Below are 19,106 nucleotides of genomic sequence, written 5' to 3'. Positions count from 1 at the left end.
GATTAGAAGGGGTGTAGTTGATCAGAGAGGTTCTCTTGCCCTTCTTCTTTGCCCTAGTGAAGCCACATCTGGAATATTGTGTCCAGTTCTGGACCCTCCGTTCAAGAAGGGCCTCAGGGAATCGCTTGAGAGTCCAGCACAGCCCCACAAAGATGCTGAAGGCAGTGGAGCATCTCCCTTCTGAGGGGAGGCTGAGGGAGCTGGAAGAGCTTGGAGACTGAGGGGTGACCTCAGGGGGAGAGTCAGGAGGACAGAGCCAGGCTCTGTTCAGTGATGTCCAATGATAGGACAAGGGGCAAGAAGTGCAAACTGGAGAAAAGGAGGTTTCATGGGAACAGAAGGAAAAACTTTCACTGAGGGTGACACAGCCCTGGAGGAGGCTGCCCAGAGAGGTTGTGGAGTCTCCTTTGCAAACATTGAAAACCCACCTGGATGTGTTCCTGGGTGACCTGGTCTAGGTGATCCTGCTCTGGCAGAGGGGTTGGATTCGATGATCTCTAGAGGTCACTTCCAACCCCTAACATTCTGTGCTCTTCAGCCTGACAAAACAGAAGAAAAAAAATGACACCTTAAACCGTGAATTACCAACGAAGCATGAAATCCTCCTCCAACTGCAACAGACTGCTTTGGGGGTTTCCAAGTTTTCGGCCATAAAAGCTGCTAGAAGTGTCTCTGCCGGAACAAACTCACAGCTTTAGGGCGTTTGTTTCATGGATGGAAGAGGAACGCTCTTGCTATCAAGTGAATCAAAATGGATGACATCCTGGCTCCGAACATTCCACACTAATACCTTCCACTCACCCATGGAGACAAAATTGCACTTTACATCATGCTCCCTGGACACAGACCCACGTATTTCAGTACTTCTTGATTTGCAGCTTCCCAACATTTCGCTAAGAGAAATGGAGGCTGCCCTCTAGACCTGTGGGAAAGGAGAACAGGAGCTCCTCCTGGATCCCACAAGAGCAGCTCACTAACCTCAGGTGTACAGTGTCCATTTCACAGGAAGCAACCAGACAAGAGACCACAGAGCAGGTTTCTGCCCAGGTTCATTTTTGCCCACCCTGGATTCAGTTCTTGTGGCAGCTAAACTTTTGTCCTGCCTTCCAGAACTGTGTTGGGATGAAGGACACCTTACCAGGAGCACAGGGAAGGCCAGGCCAGCTTCCAGCTGAGGTCTAACCTGCCTTGACAACACTTCTGCTCTGCTGAAAGAAACACACTCCCTCAGCTGAGCCAAGACAATCAACCACATCCTGCTGCACGCTTCCACCACCACAAAAGAAAGCAAAGAAAACAATGGAGACTTCTCATGTTGGACTTGGGCAAAGACGTTTATTATGCTCATTGTTGGGTTGCTGTGGTACCTCCTCTGCTCTGCCCACAGTGGTGGCACAAAGTGCTGTTACCATTTTGCAGCTGACGATGCCGGCGTACAAATCAAAACCCATCTTAAACCTCAAACTCCATTAGAAACACAGGAAGAAAAGATCGACATTTACCAAATGGAAAGGGGAAAAATGGGATGGAAAGAATTATTACCTCTTTTTCTTTGTTTTGTTTCCTTTATTTCTCAAGCTTCCAAGACAGGATTACAAACAACAGAGAGCAAAGTAAAGCTAGAAATGAAATACTTGACAGCATCTGTTTAAAAATTACAGCTAAAGAAACCTAATGAAAGTTGAATAAAACAGTTACTAGAAATAAAAATTTTTTACACGCCTTGATATTTGTCCGGGGATTTTTATTTCTTTAAAATAATTCATACAAATGGTTACAGTCACAAACATGTTTTTAAACCCAAAAAAAAAAAAAAAAAAAAAGAAAGAAAATAAAAAAATATTGCTAGCCTACCACATTACCAGGAAGGAATCAATGTAGGCAATGAAATGCTGCTACTTTTCAGTAGTCTAGTGCCTTTTTCTGCATACCACCAATAATATATACTTTAACTGGTGACAAAAAGCACAACGCTCGTTTATACAAAACCCTTTTTTGTTTGTTTATTTTTTTTTAATCCCTCTAAATCTCTTTGCAAGGTCGTCTTTTTTTTGGGGGGGGTGGTTTTTTTTGTTTTTTTTTTTTTTTAAATCAGGGAATTCATGCCAAAACTAGGAGAAACTTTTTTTTTTTTCCGTTTTTATTTTTGTTTTACTAAATTATTCTAAAAAATAAGACAAGCAGGTAGAAAAAACAATGCACTGTGTGGCGTAGAAAGAAAAATGGGAAAAAATTCATTGTCCTGAGAAGTTTGCCAACTGCCTCGTTCTGGGGCATGGTTTAAAATATAAAAGAAAGGAATTTTTTTTTTAAATTTTATCTTTTTTTTTAAATCTCAAAATCGGTTTGTTGAATGCCTCCCTTACGTTTTTTTTTTTCCTCGCTGACAGCTAAGCAAACAAACCCTTTTTTTAAGGTTCTAAAAACTGTACACAGACAAGTACATTCATGATATAATTAACTACTAACTTCTCTTGCTTAACAAAGAACCCATAGGACACAGAAACAGTGATCAGTCCACGGGACAGGGACAAACTACAATTGATACGGAGGAAAAAAAATGCTTCCAAATCTTCTTTTTTATTTTTTTTTTTAATTTTTTTTTTTGTCTCCCACCTTTTCCTTTCACACTGTAAATTGGACCAGTTTCTAGAACAAGAATCATCTCCTCCTGTAAGTTCATGGTTCTGCCTTGACTCCAAATCCAGGGTTTAGCTTTGTTGGTTTGTTTCCAGGCGCGGAAGCCGGAGTCTCCGGAGCTGGGAATGCTGTTCTCCTAGGCTACAATTGGTCGCTGGGGTGGTCTCTATCAGCTTCTGGTTTGACAGTTTGGCCAGGGGAAGGAGCATGGGGCGGGTGGGCTACAGCAGGGAGGCCGTGTGATAAAGACATGGGGTTGGGGACTATTCCTTCTACTGCTGCAGGTATGCCGGTGGAGGCCACGCTTACAACGCCTGGGGGGTACCTGCTGAGAGAAGGAAACCAGAACATAGGTGAGGACCAAGGAATGGGTGACCAGACAGCCCCCACTGCCTCCTCCTACAGCTACAAAGGTGCTGCTTTTGTCTTCAGAGCAGCAAGAAGGCCAGCTGGTTAAGCTCCCAGTGAGATACCACATGCAGATGCTGCTAAAGAAAGCAAAAGATTTATTCTACCCAAATGAGAAATGAAACCTGAAGAACAATCCAACAAAATTAACAGTAGAGCCAAGGAAATCACCTGAAAGCATTGCTCCTTTCAAAAGTATACCTCAGCAAGAAGCAATTCAAGCTTGGTCCATACAATAGCTACCTGTTCCCCATGACTCTTCCTCAAGATGACCTCTGGGAAGTTCTAAAATTTCATGGTTGTGGTTAAAAAAAAACACAAAAACCAAAAAAACCCCACCACAAACCAAAACCAACAAAGAATTTTGTAATTTTGCAAAGCTTCCTGAGAGCTCCTCGAAAGGCAGCAGTCACAGCCACACACTCAAGGTGACAAATTCAAGCCTGCTGCACCTGAGTAACTCAGTATCACACCTGCCAGTGCACTTGTCTGAAGAACCAGGACAGGTGCCTTGGGCAGGCTGCAGGAAAGAGATCAAATGAAACACTGCAGGGGGCTTTTAAGATTTGTTACTCCTGGATGAGCACCAAGACCTAAATATTTCACAAATTCCAAGTCACTCTCTGGTTCAGCTTGGTTTCAGGATGGCTCTGATGTTATCAGGCCAGCAGTAACCTTGCAAATCTCCAGTTTCCATCCTGGCGCTCAGATGCAGCTGATGAGCACAGGTATGCCAGTGCTGCATGGAGCCAGCAGCCACACACCAACACCTTTCACAAAAGCTCCTCAATAATTATTTGCAAGTCACCTTTCAATGGCAACTGAGCACTGGCCCTTGGCCTCTCCTCTCCATCATAAACCCACCCACTCTTCTCTTGTCCTCTGCCCACCCAAGCATGCAGCAAGAAGCCTGAACACCCAAACCAGCACTTCTTGTGCCATTTCCTGCCCTGGCATTTACTCAGGAAACTGTGAAGGAGAGAACAGGTCCCAGTTAGTCATAGAATCATAGAATCAAGAAGGTTGGAAGAGACCTCAAAGATCATCGAGTCCAACCTGTCACCCTACACCTCATGACTATCTAAACCATGGCACCAAGTGCCACGTCCAATCCCCTCTTGAACACCTCCAGGGATGGTGACTCCACCACCTCCCTGGGCAGCCCATTCCAATGGCCAGCCACTCTCTCTGTGAAGAACTTTCTCCTCACCTCCAGCCTAAACCTCCCCTGTCACATCATGCTGCTGTGGATTTCCTTCTCGTCAGAGCTCAATGCTGATTGCACCAGGGAATTTCACCCTGTCCCAGCAGCACTTTTTCCAAAGTCAGGACTGGCAGCACAAACATGCCTAAGTTGCCTCAAATTCAGACAAAAATTAGTGCAGAGCTCATGCAAAACTCAGAGGAGGAAAAAAAAGCTGGATGAAAGCACATCTCTTTGTTCTTTTTTTCTTCCTTTGTGGGAGCTGTTCTCTGAAAGCACTGTGCCAGAGGAGCTGAGCATGGCTATCTGACAGACACCATACACTACTGGCCTTCTCATCCTGGGAAAAATTCTTACAGATCCTAAGAGGGGCTGTAATCTGGGGTGGACAACCAGAATCACAGAATTGTTAGGGTTGGAAGGGACATCAAGGATCATCTAGGTCCAACCTCCCTGCCATGTGCAGGGACACCTCACACTAGATCAGGTTGCTCAGAGCCACATCCAGCCTAGCCTTAGAAATCTCCAGGGAGGAGGCTTCCACCACCTCCTTGTTCCAGTGCCTCACCACCCTCATGGGGAAGAGCTTCTTCCTAACATCTAACCTGAATCTATCCATTTCTATTGTTTTTCCATTCCCCCTAGTCTCATCATTACCTGACACCCTAAAAAGTCCCTTCCCAGCTTTCTTGTAGAACCCCTTAAGATACTGGAAGGCCACAAGAAGGTCTCCTCAGAGCCTTCTCTTCTCCAGACTGAACAGTCCCAACTCTCTCAGTCTGTCCACATGTGACAGATCACACCACTGGCAGCCCAGAGAACTCTGCTCACAGGTGTACACATTCGTGGGGTTTCCTGTGCTAACTCCTTCTCCAGAGATACTCCTCAGAATTAATTTGCAGTTGCTAATGGAATTAGTTGCTTGTTTCAGTAACTCAATTTGAATCTTATTAATCAAATTGGCTTAAATTCCTATGAAAACTGTCAGCCTGGGTCTTGTTTTGTTTATTCAAGTTTAATTTCAAAATAGTTTATCTGTTCCTCTAGGTGATTCATAAAAAAAAAAAAAAAACAGCAGCAAATTACAGAAACTTCCATGTGAAAGCCCAGTGCTGCAAGCAACATAAACCTCTGGGAGAAGAGGCTCCAGCTTCCCTTCAGGGAGTTGTAGAGAGCAATGAGGTTTTCCCTCAGTCTCCTTTTCTCCAAACAACTCCAGTTCCCTTAGCTGCTCCTCACCAGACCTGTTCTCTAGACCCTTCACCAGCTTTGCTGCCTTTCTCTGACTGTGCTCCAGCATCTCCATGTCCTTCTTGGAGTAAGGACCCAAATTACAGATAACAGACCCCTCCTACAGAAGCTACTTTGTTTGACAATTCCTAACCTTGCTTTGCCATTCTCTTTTCAGTTTTTGTCCCTTTTTATCAGTGTTGTTCAAATCCTGTCTCTGACAAACTCAATGGCCTCTAGACACAGGCATTTCTACCCCACATAACCTTCCTTACATTGCTATTTACTGCTTTTCTATTCTCAACCAGAAAATACATTCCCTCCAGCCCTTCATAAAGCTGCTCCCAATCTTCCTCCTCTAGCAGCAATAAATTTAAATGTTTTCCAGTTAAGATGTCCACAGAATTATGTTTTTGTGAAAGCAGAAGCAGATTGGTTACACCTCCTTCATATGCTTCGTTCCTCTTCTCCCACATTCCTAATTTAGGAAGAAAGAGACAGTGCCCCTCAATTACAACTGAAAGGCAACTGTTGATTTGTGTTAATCTCATATTTTTCAAACTACAGAAACCCCCTGAACTCTTCACGTTGTGTTCAAGAAACTGGGTTTGTCCCAAGAGGGCTCAAAAAAATCTAAGTGCATGCTGTGAGCTTACAGAGAGTCTGAAAGTCACTGAAGAAGTAACTCACCATCAACTAACTCCTGAGTTACCAACACCTAACTATTCTCATTCAAGTGCTTCCACAGTAGCTGACATCTCCTGCCTTGCAGAAGGCAGAAAGAAGTGTCTCTGTCTATAAACTGCACAATCAGTGCCTGTAGAATTTCACTCTGCCCACCCTGTGACCCAGGCCATGGCTGGGGGTGGTTAACAGGCAGGCCAGTAACACAGAGCAGTAACACAAGCCCAGGGTCTCTGTGCTGCTGCCTCACCCAAGCTGCTACAAACAGCTCTTTCTCAGGAACACCTTCATCTTCACTCAAGGAACAGCTCTCATTCATGTCACCTTCTGTGTTGGTAGGCACCTTGCATTTTACACAGTAATGTTTTCCACAAAACAGGATGATTTTCAGAATATCTAAGATTATATTCTCAATGTTCTATGCATGTCATAACATCTGATAGTTTAATAGTTCTATCTTATACCAAGGCAATGTTATACCCAGAATAAAAGAGCCTCACTGGCTTTAGTTCACCCAAGGAGCTATTTGCATTTTTTAACATATAAATTATTATCCCAGGTCTTATCTTCTAATGCAATTACATGACTGTGATACAGTTATTAGCACATCTGAAACATCACACTGCCTGTGAAAGACTCCAGAAGTCAGCTAGTTGAACATAATCTTGGACTGCAAAGCAAAAGCAGGGGAAAAAATTGTTTGGAATAATCAATTCAAATTCTGTATTTAATCCAGGTGGGAATTAAGCATCAGCAAATTCTGCTACTGAAACCAATTTCTTCATAAAGCCTGAGCTTCAAGTTCTGCATATTTTATGCTGCACAAAACAATAACTGCCTTCAGCCACACTCAAACACTGTTTTATCACCCCTCCAAAAAGAAGCTTTTAATATTTGTTGTCTGACTCTTGACATCTCCCTCAAAATTCCTCAAATGAGTTTCATTCTGCATTTGAAAATAAACGAAGTCAGGATTTATTTGTGATTAATTTTCTTTCTTGACAAAAATGAAAGAAGGTCTAAACCAGGCATTCAGCTCCAAGTTGATCCTGTTTAAATTCAATACATATGGTCCTGACCTTGTAAATCATTAACTCCCCAAACATTCCTAAGTTAAAATCCGTTTCTAGCTGTGAGACCTGCTTCTGCTGGACTCAGCTCCCCTAAAAAGAGAACAAACAACTGCATTTTAGTTGGGCACACAAGCCTGCTCCTAAGCCATGCCATGGCTGGAGTCATCCCCCCTGTTCAGCAGCACCTGCTCTTGAGCCTCAGCAGCACTGCCCCAAGTGCTCCAAGCTGAGCTCCACGGACCCACAGGCTATGAGGAAAGCAGATGCTGCTGCAGGCACTGCAGGTACTTTTGCCAACAAGAAGCATCTTGAATTGATGGGAGATAACAAAGTTACTCTTGGGCTTGGGTGCACTCAGGGCTACTGCTAAGGATATTCTGGCAGAGGGTGGTGATGTTTCCCCATCACATGCCCATCATTGTCTGAGGAGACTGTTAAAGCCAGTGGGACAGAGAGCTTTGCCTCACTCCTCCACAGTGCACAGCTGGGTTCTCACATGAGGTAACACACAAAAAGATCCCACATCTATTGAAAGCATTGGGGCAGCCCTCCTGAAGAAGGACAAAGAAGAGAGATTTATGAAGAGAGACAGCAGAAAGGAAAAAGAGGTATAAAAGAGTAATGTAAGGACTGCACTGTTCCCTCCCTCAAGGCATGGGGGGAAGCAGCTCTTTGTAGGTTGCTCAGCCACCTCCATTCTACTTAAAATTCCATCATACATGATAAAAAATTGCAGACATTTTTCACAAATAAAAATTGTGTGGAGCTGGCTGCTAAGGAAAATCTGTTGCTGGAAGAGCTGCCAGGGCTAAAGGGACAGAGAGACTCTCAAACAAAGTAACTACAGACTGGACACACTGGACATAAAAAAACCCTGCCCCTTTCTATTAATTATTAAAAGCTGCTTTCACAGTTGGCTGAGAATACATAGATCAAGTCCCTCAAATGCTTTTGCTTAAAAATTAAACAAATAAATTAAAAACCCCACTATTTTAAACATTTTCATAATGGCCATAGGCTATTCCACTGCATTCACCACTGAGTTACTTGCTCTATCTTCTGTCTACAGGCCACAGAACCACGTAACAATAGTTTATGACAGGAATTTCTTCTGTAACCTTTTGTTGCATCATTACCTTCAGCAAAAGGAACCAACTGCCACTGCCCTCACTGGAGATGGCCAGAGTGTCTTACTGGGATATACAGGGACCTGTGTGCTGTTCAGGTACCACCAACCACACAAAAAAGGCAAGAAAAGGAAGGGTACTCAAACTGTGTGACTGCAACTAGCAAAGCAAAATTACTCTCCTGAATGCAACAATTATGGAAACAAAATAGCTGGGCCCAATGCCACCCACAAGAAGGTCTGTTAATGCTTCTGGAACACCTGGCCTGAACTGGGGAGGCACTCCCTGCACACCTGCACACTTACCTGTATGCAGCACCATTAAGCTCTGGATGAACAACTCCAGGATCCATGCTGGCCCAATGTGTAGCTGCAGTCAAATGATCTTTGTTAACACAGTTTTTCAGACTGTCTGGAATACGACCTGGGATGAAGCAAGGGAGAGGAAAGAACCCCCCATTAAAATTGTATGTCTTAGGCTCTTAATGCATCCATGTTACAAATAACAATAAATATTTGCACATTTAAATCAGTACATAAAACCCCAACAAGCTTATGTTTGATTATCACTGCTCTGGAGCCTCAGCACAAGGACTGCCTCCAACAAAGGGATGGGCAGACACTTAAGGTCTCCTCTAAGACAGAGAGAAACAGTCCTGTAAAGGCTGTCAGAGCAGGAGTTGAGGAGGTGCCTTCAGTCACCATCCAGAGAAGACCCTGTGGAGGCTGAAGTGACACTCAGCTGCCAGCCTCTCTACGCACACTGGCTGCTTTCTGTGGAGCAGAGCAATGTGCTGGCACTGAGCTGCTCTCAAGGTGACACAGATGGCCCCTGTGTCTGCAAAGCATTCAGCCTAGATTGCCAAGGGGGAAACAGCAAAGTCCTACTAAAGAGAGAACATTAGTGCTTAATGAATCATTTTCCAGTATGAAAATCCTTCCTTTTATTTTAGGCTACAAGGGATTCAAACCACTGCCAAATGGCTCACTCTTCTCATTTTATTTATTAGCCGTGCATGCTCAAGACAGAAGTGTTTTCTCTTATGTGCACAGCTCACAATTACATGGTAGTTATGTAACAAATGACTTTGCTCTTTAAAATGCCAGACCGCTTTAGCAACGCTTCAAAGAGAGGAGCATCTAAACCAGAGTGCCCTCCCAACAGCACACTGACAACCTTGTGCTGGCAGAGCTGGAGAGAGAGGAGCATCACTAGAGCAGCATGAAGCTCTACATGCTGTATCTCTGAACACTGCAGCTTGAAAGACACTGAAATTCCACACAGTCCCCTAAAACCAGTTGGGATGAAGTTGTGGAAAATATAAAGGAGCCAAAAAGGATACAGAACTGCTCCTGACAAGCATAAGAGGGCATCTTGTAAAATCTCTGAAAGATGCCAGAATCATCTGAATGACCTGCAGTCAAACCTATCAAATGGGTAAATATTTACAAGCAGCAACACCACAAAAAGTAGGTTTGGCACATTTCTGTTCCATGGCAAAAGTGCCACTTGGGCAGTGTCTGCCTTCCCTGTGATGGCACTGAAGCACCCAAATGATCTGTTACTGTTCTGAGAACACACTGAGTGGGTATTTACTCATTTCTATGTTCCAAGTACAAGAAGCGGTAAACAAAACCAAAGGCTGGTTTTCTTTTCAGCATTTTTCAAACCTGAAGACCCCAAAAGGCTGTTCCAGACCACGAGGCAGTGAAGGAGCCAAGGTGCTGGATGCCTACCTGTGATCGCCCTCCGGATCTCTCGCGCAGCTTCCTCCCGCATCTCGATGGAGGCTTGTTCACTGTACCAGGCTGCATGTGGGGTACAGATCAGGTTTGGGGCATCCTTCAAGGGGCCCTGACTAAAGCTAAATGAAGATTTAAAACAAGATCAAACGACAAAAACAACTGGGTGAGGGGAAAGAAGGGAAGGGGGTGGAATCCAGATGGATTTGTGCATACACAGATTAATTTCAACTACACAAGAACTGCATTTCTATTCCTTATTGGGTTTGATTTTAGTTCTAGCAGTTAATTTAACACACTATTCAAGGCATAAATAAGACACAATCACCTCTTACAGGCTCAAAGGGTAGAATCTAGGCATAGCAGCAACATTAGCTTCTGTCCAGTGCACTGACTGGTAACTACAGCCACTGCCACCTCGGCTGCGGGGCAGAAATGCATGAAGCAAGTCCCAGATCAGTTCAGGATGCCATTCCCTGGCTCCAATTCATCAGTCTGACTCCCACTGCATTAACCAACAAAGCCCTGATCTCTCAAGAGTCACTATGTGACATTTAGTCACTTAAAGAAAAAAAATCTTGCAATTATTTCCAAATAAAAAGTGTGTCCATCAGCAGGCTCAAGCCTTTTTTTTTAATTTTTTTTATTTCAATAATTCAGTTATTTTTACCTGTTGTTTTTAACTACTTTTTTCTTTCCTCTTCCCTTACAGAAATGCCACAAAAATAAAGAAATTTACAGATCTATTTTTGGGGAAAACAATAGACCTGTATCAAAGTGCTATCACAGATACAGAGGAAAGAAACTTGCTCCTCCGACTGATTTCCAGTTTTAGACATCTTACAATCAATTGTAACAGCAGGAGAACAAATATTTTAAGACAAAAGCAGGCAAGTGATAAAATGATAGATTTCACCTGTAGTTCAATCAACATCAGACTACCTGGCAAAACTCTTGAATAAAGAGTTGCCCACTGCCATCAGACAGGCAGCACTAAGCCAAAGAAAATGAAGGCTGCAGCCCTGCCACTGAATCTCTGCAGATGGCATTTTCATGCACTACCTGGAGCTCCTCTGGCCTGCTAGGCAGAGCTGAGACCTGAACTGGGAAGAATGGATGTAGCTGGAAATCTCTTCAGCTGTTAGATTCTGGCTTTGCACAGCACTGCTGCACTGCAATGACTGCATTTAGAAGTCAATGAATGCAGGGTAGGCACAAATAACATTAAATATTTGTGATGTGGCATTGTGTTGCAGTAGATACAAAAACTGGACCTTAAGGGATGCTATTCTGGTTTTTACAAGCTTCTATTTCCACTCCCCAAGCTGACAGGGAGAAACTGTCCTCTCTCCAGTCTTTACAGCCCTCAAGTCCTGAATCTGTTCCTCTTAAAAAACTGATGTGGGTTGTTCAAGTTAAAACAAACATTTCTCCCTGCCCAGACTGAGGAAGGCTTTGTGACACGCAAGCACTAAGCCATGGCAGCCTCTTCCCCTACCTGCAGAGGTTAGGCTCTGGACTCAAGGACATTTCAATCAGGCTCATGCCTGACTAAGGGTGCTGGCGTCATAACACCAATGCCACACTGGGGAGTGGTTCATTTCTGCCCATCCTGGCCTGCTCAGTGTCATTCAAAACACTAGGCTTGTGCTAGGCCAACGACAGCAGAGTTACTACTGCCCTGATAAAGGGTTAAACAAAACCAAATCTGCTCTCTGAGCATCTTCACCTTTTTTTGGCCCTGCTGCATTTCTGCTTCTCCTGCAGAGGCAACCCAAACGGAAGTCTTTTTCTCCAGGAAGGTGTCCTGAGGTAATCATTTCTGACACCAAATCTCAATCCCTTTGCCTTCTGAGGGTTAGTTTATTCATCAATATTGGATGCCTCCAAAGCTGCATCAGTGACAAAGGAGCACTCCCCTCAAAGCCATGGCACAAAGTCATGCCCAGGACTTGATCGCAAGTCCCTGCTAGTTCTAGTAAATAAACTCAGTGGATTTTAGTTGGGGGCTTTGTTGGGTTTTTTAAAATTGGCTATACCATTTTTCACTTCTGACCACATTGCCACGCTCCACCTACATTTGCATCAGTCCAGTGCTGCACAGATTCATGTTGCTTTACTAAAGAGCATTTAGCTGAGGCAAAACTCGGTTTACTCGTTGCTGTTGATTGTATCATGCACTAAGACTTAAAAATAAGAAAGTGAACAAAATAAAAAGAAAAGAAAAAGGAAAAGCACCTGAATGGTTCTGACTCATGTACATCTAAGGCTGCCCCTCGTATCCTTCCTTCCTTCAGGGCCTGTGCAAGTGCTTTTTCGTCTACTAACCCACCTCGAGCTGTGTTGACCAGGAAAGCCCCTTGTCTCATCTAGGGAAAGTTAAAAAACAAGAATGATGAAATAAAAATAAATGAAATAAAATCTTTGTGGCATAATTTTTTTTTTTTTTTTTTTTTTACTCAAAAGAAGCACCCATCACAAACAAAGGCTTTTCAGCTGGTTAACCTGTAACAGTTGTCACCCCTTGCCGTCGGAAAGCACCACCAAAGGTGAGGCTTCTAGCAGAAAATGCTATTTCACAGCACTTAGCAACCTTTTGTTTCTTGTAAGCACCGTCCTTTAACAGAAGCCTGGCTTCAGATACTATGCAGGAACAGGATCAAAAGATATAACTGTGCATAGGAAAGTGACAGATCATTTTATGCCTTTTGATTTCACTGTGAAATTGCATGCGACAAACTCCAGCACATCCTTAAACAAATTCGTACTTGGTGGTTTGTGACTTTCACACAAATAAAAGCCTGCACCAATTCTGCAGGAAAACCAATGCTTTTGGATTTTCAAACACTTCTCCCTTTAGTTGTCAAAACACAGGAGGGTGTATGTTTTATTTATTTTTGTTACTTCCTCCTTCCCTTGAGACTTCCCCAGGAAAGGTCTAAAGAATTCTTACATTATTCAATTAAAGGCATGAAAATGAATGTGGTTGAGGACGCCTCGTGCCCAGGAGAGAAGCAGTGAGCACTGGGCAGATTAGCATTGCAGATGACACTGTGTGGGGAGAACCACGTGGATTTCCACCGTCATACATCCACAGCATCAAAACAAACTGGCAGTTTCAATAAGAGATGGTACAGAAAAGAAATAAATCACTGCATCCTGCTGCCAGCCACCCCAACACTTCATCTCTTACCAGGTGCCTCAAACAGCTTCTAACTCAGAAGCATTCCTGAAGGTGAACAGATGAAGAGCAGGAACAGTGGTGATAAAAATCTCATTTTGTACTGATTCCATCTCTCACCATATGAGCAAGAAACCCCCAACATTTTGACCCCAGGTCAACTTCTGGAAGCCTACACATCAAACTAAAGCTTCTGTAATGGATCCTTGTGCTGAAAGACTGACTGGAAATACCAAATTCATGAACAGGGAGGTTTAGATGAAAGTCAGCTAGAGGATTTTTTTATGATATCATAGGAAATATTGATCAATTAGCTTGCACATGCTTGCAGTTAGCTTTTTAGAGAAAACCCATATTTTCCTGACCAACTCACTGGGTTTACAATGGTCCTGCCACTCCCTCTGGAGACTCTTGGGCTTACAGGAAAGCCATCTATTGATCTCTACAGTAAAACCCAAGTCCTCTTAGAGGAGCAGAATGAAGGGATAGTTTCAGTTTTATTTAACTTGGGAACTGGATCAGTGAAGAAATGGTGGCATGACTATAAGCTGGTCTAGTAACAACAAGACATTCCGGATGGAAACTATCACTGCAGCTCTAATCACTGCAGCTCTACTACATCAGGTGAAAGAACCAAACCAACTCAAGTGACAACCACATCTGCTGTGCAGACATGCCCTGCAGGCTCAAGGAACTTATGTACCTTGCCTCTTTCTGGGCTCTTACAAAGAGCTGATTTGAGTTTCAGTCTAGTACTGAGTTTTAAGTGTGCTCATGGCCTTGGAAGGGCTTGACAATTTTCATCATAGCAAATCCTGCCAAAAACCTTCTGTTTGTGGTTAAGAGCCTTACTTTCCAAACTGTAAAGCTAGCATTAAGACAAGTCCAAATCAAAAAAAATGTGGCTGCAGAAATGCCTCCCAGAGGAAATGAATGAGGTGACTCACGATAAACCATGAGGGTGGCTGCAGCTTGAGATGATGCTGAACAATGGGTGGAAGCTTGAGTGAGCTTCACAGCTAGAATTGCTGATGTTGTTAAATGCACCTGCATCAAACCTGCAGAGCTGCTTTAAAAACACATTGCCTTTGATTTGCAGTGTCTGCTCCTCAGATTGGTCAAACTGAGATGACCTCAGCTTCTCGTAAGAGAACTTGATTAAAATGGGTTCAGTAGATACATTGAGCTACTACTTGATCTGCAGGGTCAAGCACCATGGCTAGGCAGAATGCTGACTAATTAAAGGGAGAAGACTGACACCAAATTTTAAAAGACATTTTAAGGTTATGTCATTTCAGATTCAGGATGAGACCTAGTGAAAGGAGATGTACCACACTTCCCTGTACTTGGTGTAGGAACTGTTATCCCATGAGCATGCAATATTGGACAGAAGAGGCATGTAACACTATGCATTTTAGGTTAACATCTGTCAGCCTGAAAAAAAGCTGTTCACGCTCTTTTTGATACATATTCAGATCTGTTTTATGCAAACTAAGCACTCAGAGGTGTTAAGTTTCATGGTTTTCACGTCAGCTGTTATGATACAGACTGCTTCATCCAAACTTTTATCAAAGCAAAAAACATCTTCTAACACCTTGGATCCTTGCTTTAATCAGGAAGGATAACAACTAGCAAGATAAATGCTTACTATATGCTTTCCAGTCCAGATTTTCATTTCAGATGGTATCACTTCGTGCTAATGATTTGTTTGTTTCTCTCATTAACGTACTAAGCCCTCCCCAAAAATCACTACATTTATCCCACTTCCACTGAAAAACTTCCTCTGAAACACTGGGCCAAGTTTCACAGCCCACTGCATGAAAAGTGACCACAGTTCAGCCTCATCTCTGAACTGGGTGTGATTCCCTTGGGATCTGGATGCCTGCTTGCAAAGACAGTGTCATAACCATGAAATGTAACTCAGCACACAACAGAGGGAAGCCCTTGGGGCAGAGTGACAGTTTTCTCTTACAGATCTGCACTTGAAACATCCTAATTTCTTGGAAGTCTTAAATTCCAAATCCTGTTTTTATGTTAGGATGGATCTTCAAAATGCCTGAACTCTCAACCCAAGAGCTGTGTTAGATAGACAGGGAACCCTTCATGACTGCAGAATACTTTCAGTAATGACTTCAGTTCTCCTGAAGTTCAAAAGCAGGAGGTACAAATCACTGCTCAGAAGCCAAACCATGGTTTTACTGCAAAGGAGTGCTAGTGTTGCTGTCACAAACACCACACATATAAAGAACAGCAAAACCAAGGATAACATTCTAGAGTTTCTTTCCTGTACGTTATCAAAGTTCTTATATCTCAGCTGTCACCCAGACTGAGGCTGGAGTCAGAAGCCAGACAGGTGAAGCTTACTAATAAATTAGCCTAGAATGAAGCAGCTACTACACCTAGATTTTGAAATTATTTTAATATTACCTAAAACTTTAGGGAGAGGTGATATTAATTCCCAGGAACATTATTTTTCCAGGTAATGCAACGCTGCAGATGAAACCCAAGCAGGAAGAGCTCTGCAGGCGTCAGCAGCGAGCACAGGAGGGAGCCATTTAGTCACAATCCTGAAATCCCATCTAAACAACCCAAACTGAGGAACCAGAGTGCAGGCAGAACTGCTACCTGAAAACACACCAGTGAGGAAGTGGCTACAGGAGCCAAAGAAAAAGTGCTTTTAGAGAGACACAGCTTCATTCAATCTCAGCAACATTTAGAGCAGCAAATTGTTTCCACAAATACAAGGTTACTGAGCAAAAAAGACAACAATAAAAGCAAGAACAGGTAAGCCACCAGCTATTTGCTACTCAGTTATAAAGCTGCTTTATCTCAAAGCAGCAAGAGGGAAAGAATTCCTCTCAAAGGAGAGCCTGAGAACCTGCAAACACTAGCGTGTGTCAGCCAGCAGCAGCAGGGCACCCACAGAGCTCGTTACCTGCTTGATGGTGAAGTCATTAATAAGATGATGATTGTGTTCGTTCAAGTTGCAGTGCAGGGTAACACAGTCACTGTGGAACAGCAGGTCCTGCAAGGTGCTGACCCGCTGCAGTCCCAGAGCTCGCTCCATGCCATCTGAGAGGTACGGGTCATAGAAGATCACACTGAAGCCAAAGGCTTTGGCACGTAGTGCTACTGCTTGCCCAACACGCCCTGCAACAAGAGACAGGCAATTAGCACAGAAGTGCAGCAGCTGGTGCAAGACACCCTCTACTCTACTGCAAATGCTCCCATCATACCCTTCTGTACAGCACCTAGGAGAGGATACAAACCAGACAGCTCCCATCCCACTTGAAATCATCCCCAAGACCAGAAACGTGACCTCGGACAGTGCTGCACTGTCCGAAAGCAAGCAGGAGCTTTGCACCTTCTGCAGCCCCAGATCTGAAATGCCAGAAGGTGCCATGTCATCTGCAGTGAGCAGTGTAACACCAAGGTTTGCCTGCTGATGGCAAAACACCACAGCTTGTGAACATATCCTGCCAAGGGCTTACTCTTACCCATGGCAGACCAGCTGGCTTTAATAAAAAGCTAGAAAATTAATCCTCAGAAATGGATGCAATAAAGGTAATTTACTTAGTCTGAAACTCAACCATTCCCAATGCCTGGGATCTCTTTTCTGATCTACTGTTTTATTCTGTACTGAAAAATACCCATTTGGCATTAAAATGCCTTAAAAATGCCCTGTCATCTGAGGCTCTACAAAATGTTGTATCCACCTACCTAAATGATGAATAAATGAGTCTCTCATATGGCAGCCAGTTATGAAGAGTGCAATGCCTTTTGGTATTCCAACTGACATTAGCTTTTCTCTGTTACTCTTCCCTTACTGTCACATCTCAGAGCTGTGCCTGAAATTGCTGTCAGGCACAGGTCCATGCCACGTGTCTCAAGAAGTGTTTCCCTCTGACACACCACCCGTAAAACCCAGTGAGAACAGTCAGGGAACACATCTAGTAAGTGAAGGGAATTCTGAAGGACATGAACTAACAGCTTCTCAGGTTAGAAGACTGCTCACTAGATGACTCAGAGTAGTACAAAGGTTAGATAAAGAGCTTTCCAAAGGAGCTCTGGACACACCAAAACAAGCATGGCTCGTTTTGAAAACAAGTTAACAAGTTTCCTTTTGCAACATCTGAGTTTGTTCAAAAAAGCATCACATTAAGACAGGGAAATCCCATCTCTTGCCAATTGTGCTTGAAGGGATTTCCCTCTGCTTTTCACTTCCTCTTTGAGTAAACTTAAGAGGCTTCTTCACAGAAGAAAGGTTTTTTGTTGAGCACTTTAACCTGAACACAGCAATTCTGCACTGCTCAGTGACAGCTGTGCTTGGAAGCTTAAGCAGAGGCAATGTGTCCAGGGGGCTGACTGCTTTTCTCTGGAGAAACCAACTTCAACCACTCTTCAAACCCTTTCCTTCCCATACTTGCATACATACAGATGGTTTTTTATAAACTTGAATCAGATAATTTGCAGCACAAAGACTGCATTATCCCCAAATTCCCTGCTCAAGGCATCAGTCACAACAATTTGGTATTTTTAAGCAAAGAGCATCACTTCTGCTCCAGCTCCACACACCACTGTCACCTGTTCTACACTCTGTGCAGCACCAGTACCTGAGGGGATATACACCACACTCAGTTAAAGCTACGCTTTCCATTTCTTGCAGCCCAGGCTAACAAACCAAAGCCTCTGCAAAGGGCACAGCTTCCTTCTGAAACACCTGGGATCAGGTGTAGACTTCTAGACAGAGCTGTCCTAACACAGTTCCTTCATGGGATAAAGCTCCCACAACTGAGAACTCACATTTAGCCTCAGTCATTGGACAAGCACCCAGACAGGCACATAGAATTTACCAATTCCTTTTTAATCTGCAGCCAGACAACACAGCACAACCACAAACTTGACAGTTTTTCCTTTCCTAAAAAACTTTTATTATCTAAGACTCTTCTGGCCATGAGAGGTGGGCTCAAAACCTGCCTTAGCCCATCAAGAACAACAAAACAGCACACAAAGCATCTCACCCTGAGGGCAACTTTATCTTAAAGGCATGTACTGCTATGGATATTCATGGCTGGTTGGAGAGAAGGTAAATTCTGAAGTTGACAATATTAGATGAACTTAGTCAGTAGTGTGGGAAGAATGCAGGGAACGTGTGTTGTATAGGACTGCAAGGCAAAGGAGAAAGTGACCAAAGCCTGTGTTAGAAATCAGATTTATAGAAAGCTCTAGCAAAGCCCATCCATCATCTCACTGATACCACAAGTATGGAGAGACACCCAAAGATGTCTGATCTCTTGTTACAGTCTGACCCCTCCACTCTTTGCAAGTCTCCAAGTTTGTAGGTATCTCTGACCCTGACCTTGCCAATGACCAAATTCAAGTAGACAACTGCGGTTGTCAATGACCCCTGCCCAGCTCTTGGGCAAAGAACGTGAATCCTGTGCTGGCATGACAAAGTTTCACCCCATGCCCTTGGCAGTGTTGATCACCTGCCTGCAGATACCCAGGGAAAGGAAAAGTGTTTTCACTTCACAGCCCTTTCCTATCCATGCAAGAGTCACGAAGAATCTGAGTAATTTTCTTTCCTCTTGGAGAAGCCTACAATATGGAAAGTGCCATTTTGACACATTTCCTGCTGAGCACATTAGGAGAGCTAGCAGGAGTGCTGAGGTACATCACTCATTGCATGGTGGTGCCACCCAACTGCCGAGCCTTAGTGCTGGCTGATGACAGATCAGTCCTTCAGGCCAAGATCCATTCAGGACCATGGGACTGCTGAGAGAATGCAACCAAGTGAGGAAAGACAAAATGAGTGAT

General features: G+C 43.6%; 1 protein-coding gene across 4 annotated transcripts in view; it reads right to left on the bottom strand.

Moving 5' to 3' along the window:
- Positions 1–2,307: 2,307 nt before the first annotated feature.
- Positions 2,308–19,106, bottom strand: part of CTBP1 (C-terminal binding protein 1) — a 156,973-nt gene continuing 140,174 nt past the window's right edge. For 3 of the 4 annotated variants that reach the window (XM_054391643.1, XM_054391644.1, XM_054391646.1), the window contains exons 5-9: positions 16,225–16,439; positions 12,347–12,477; positions 10,103–10,230; positions 8,672–8,789; positions 2,308–2,968 (exon numbers count right to left, since the gene is read on the bottom strand). In XM_054391643.1, the coding sequence (XP_054247618.1) occupies positions 2,782–2,968; positions 8,672–8,789; positions 10,103–10,230; positions 12,347–12,477; positions 16,225–16,439 (779 nt within the window). In that variant the 3' untranslated portion in view covers positions 2,308–2,781. The remainder of the gene's footprint in view (positions 2,969–8,671; positions 8,790–10,102; positions 10,231–12,346; positions 12,478–16,224; positions 16,440–19,106) is intronic. The other variant, XM_054391645.1, reaches the window with a different exon arrangement.

The sequence above is a fragment of the Indicator indicator genome, chromosome 23 (genome assembly GCF_027791375.1).
Source record: "Indicator indicator isolate 239-I01 chromosome 23, UM_Iind_1.1, whole genome shotgun sequence".
Lineage (NCBI taxonomy): Eukaryota > Metazoa > Chordata > Aves > Piciformes > Indicatoridae > Indicator > Indicator indicator.
Note: the sequence above shows the minus strand (reverse complement) of the source record. Positions and strands in the feature narration are given on the sequence as shown.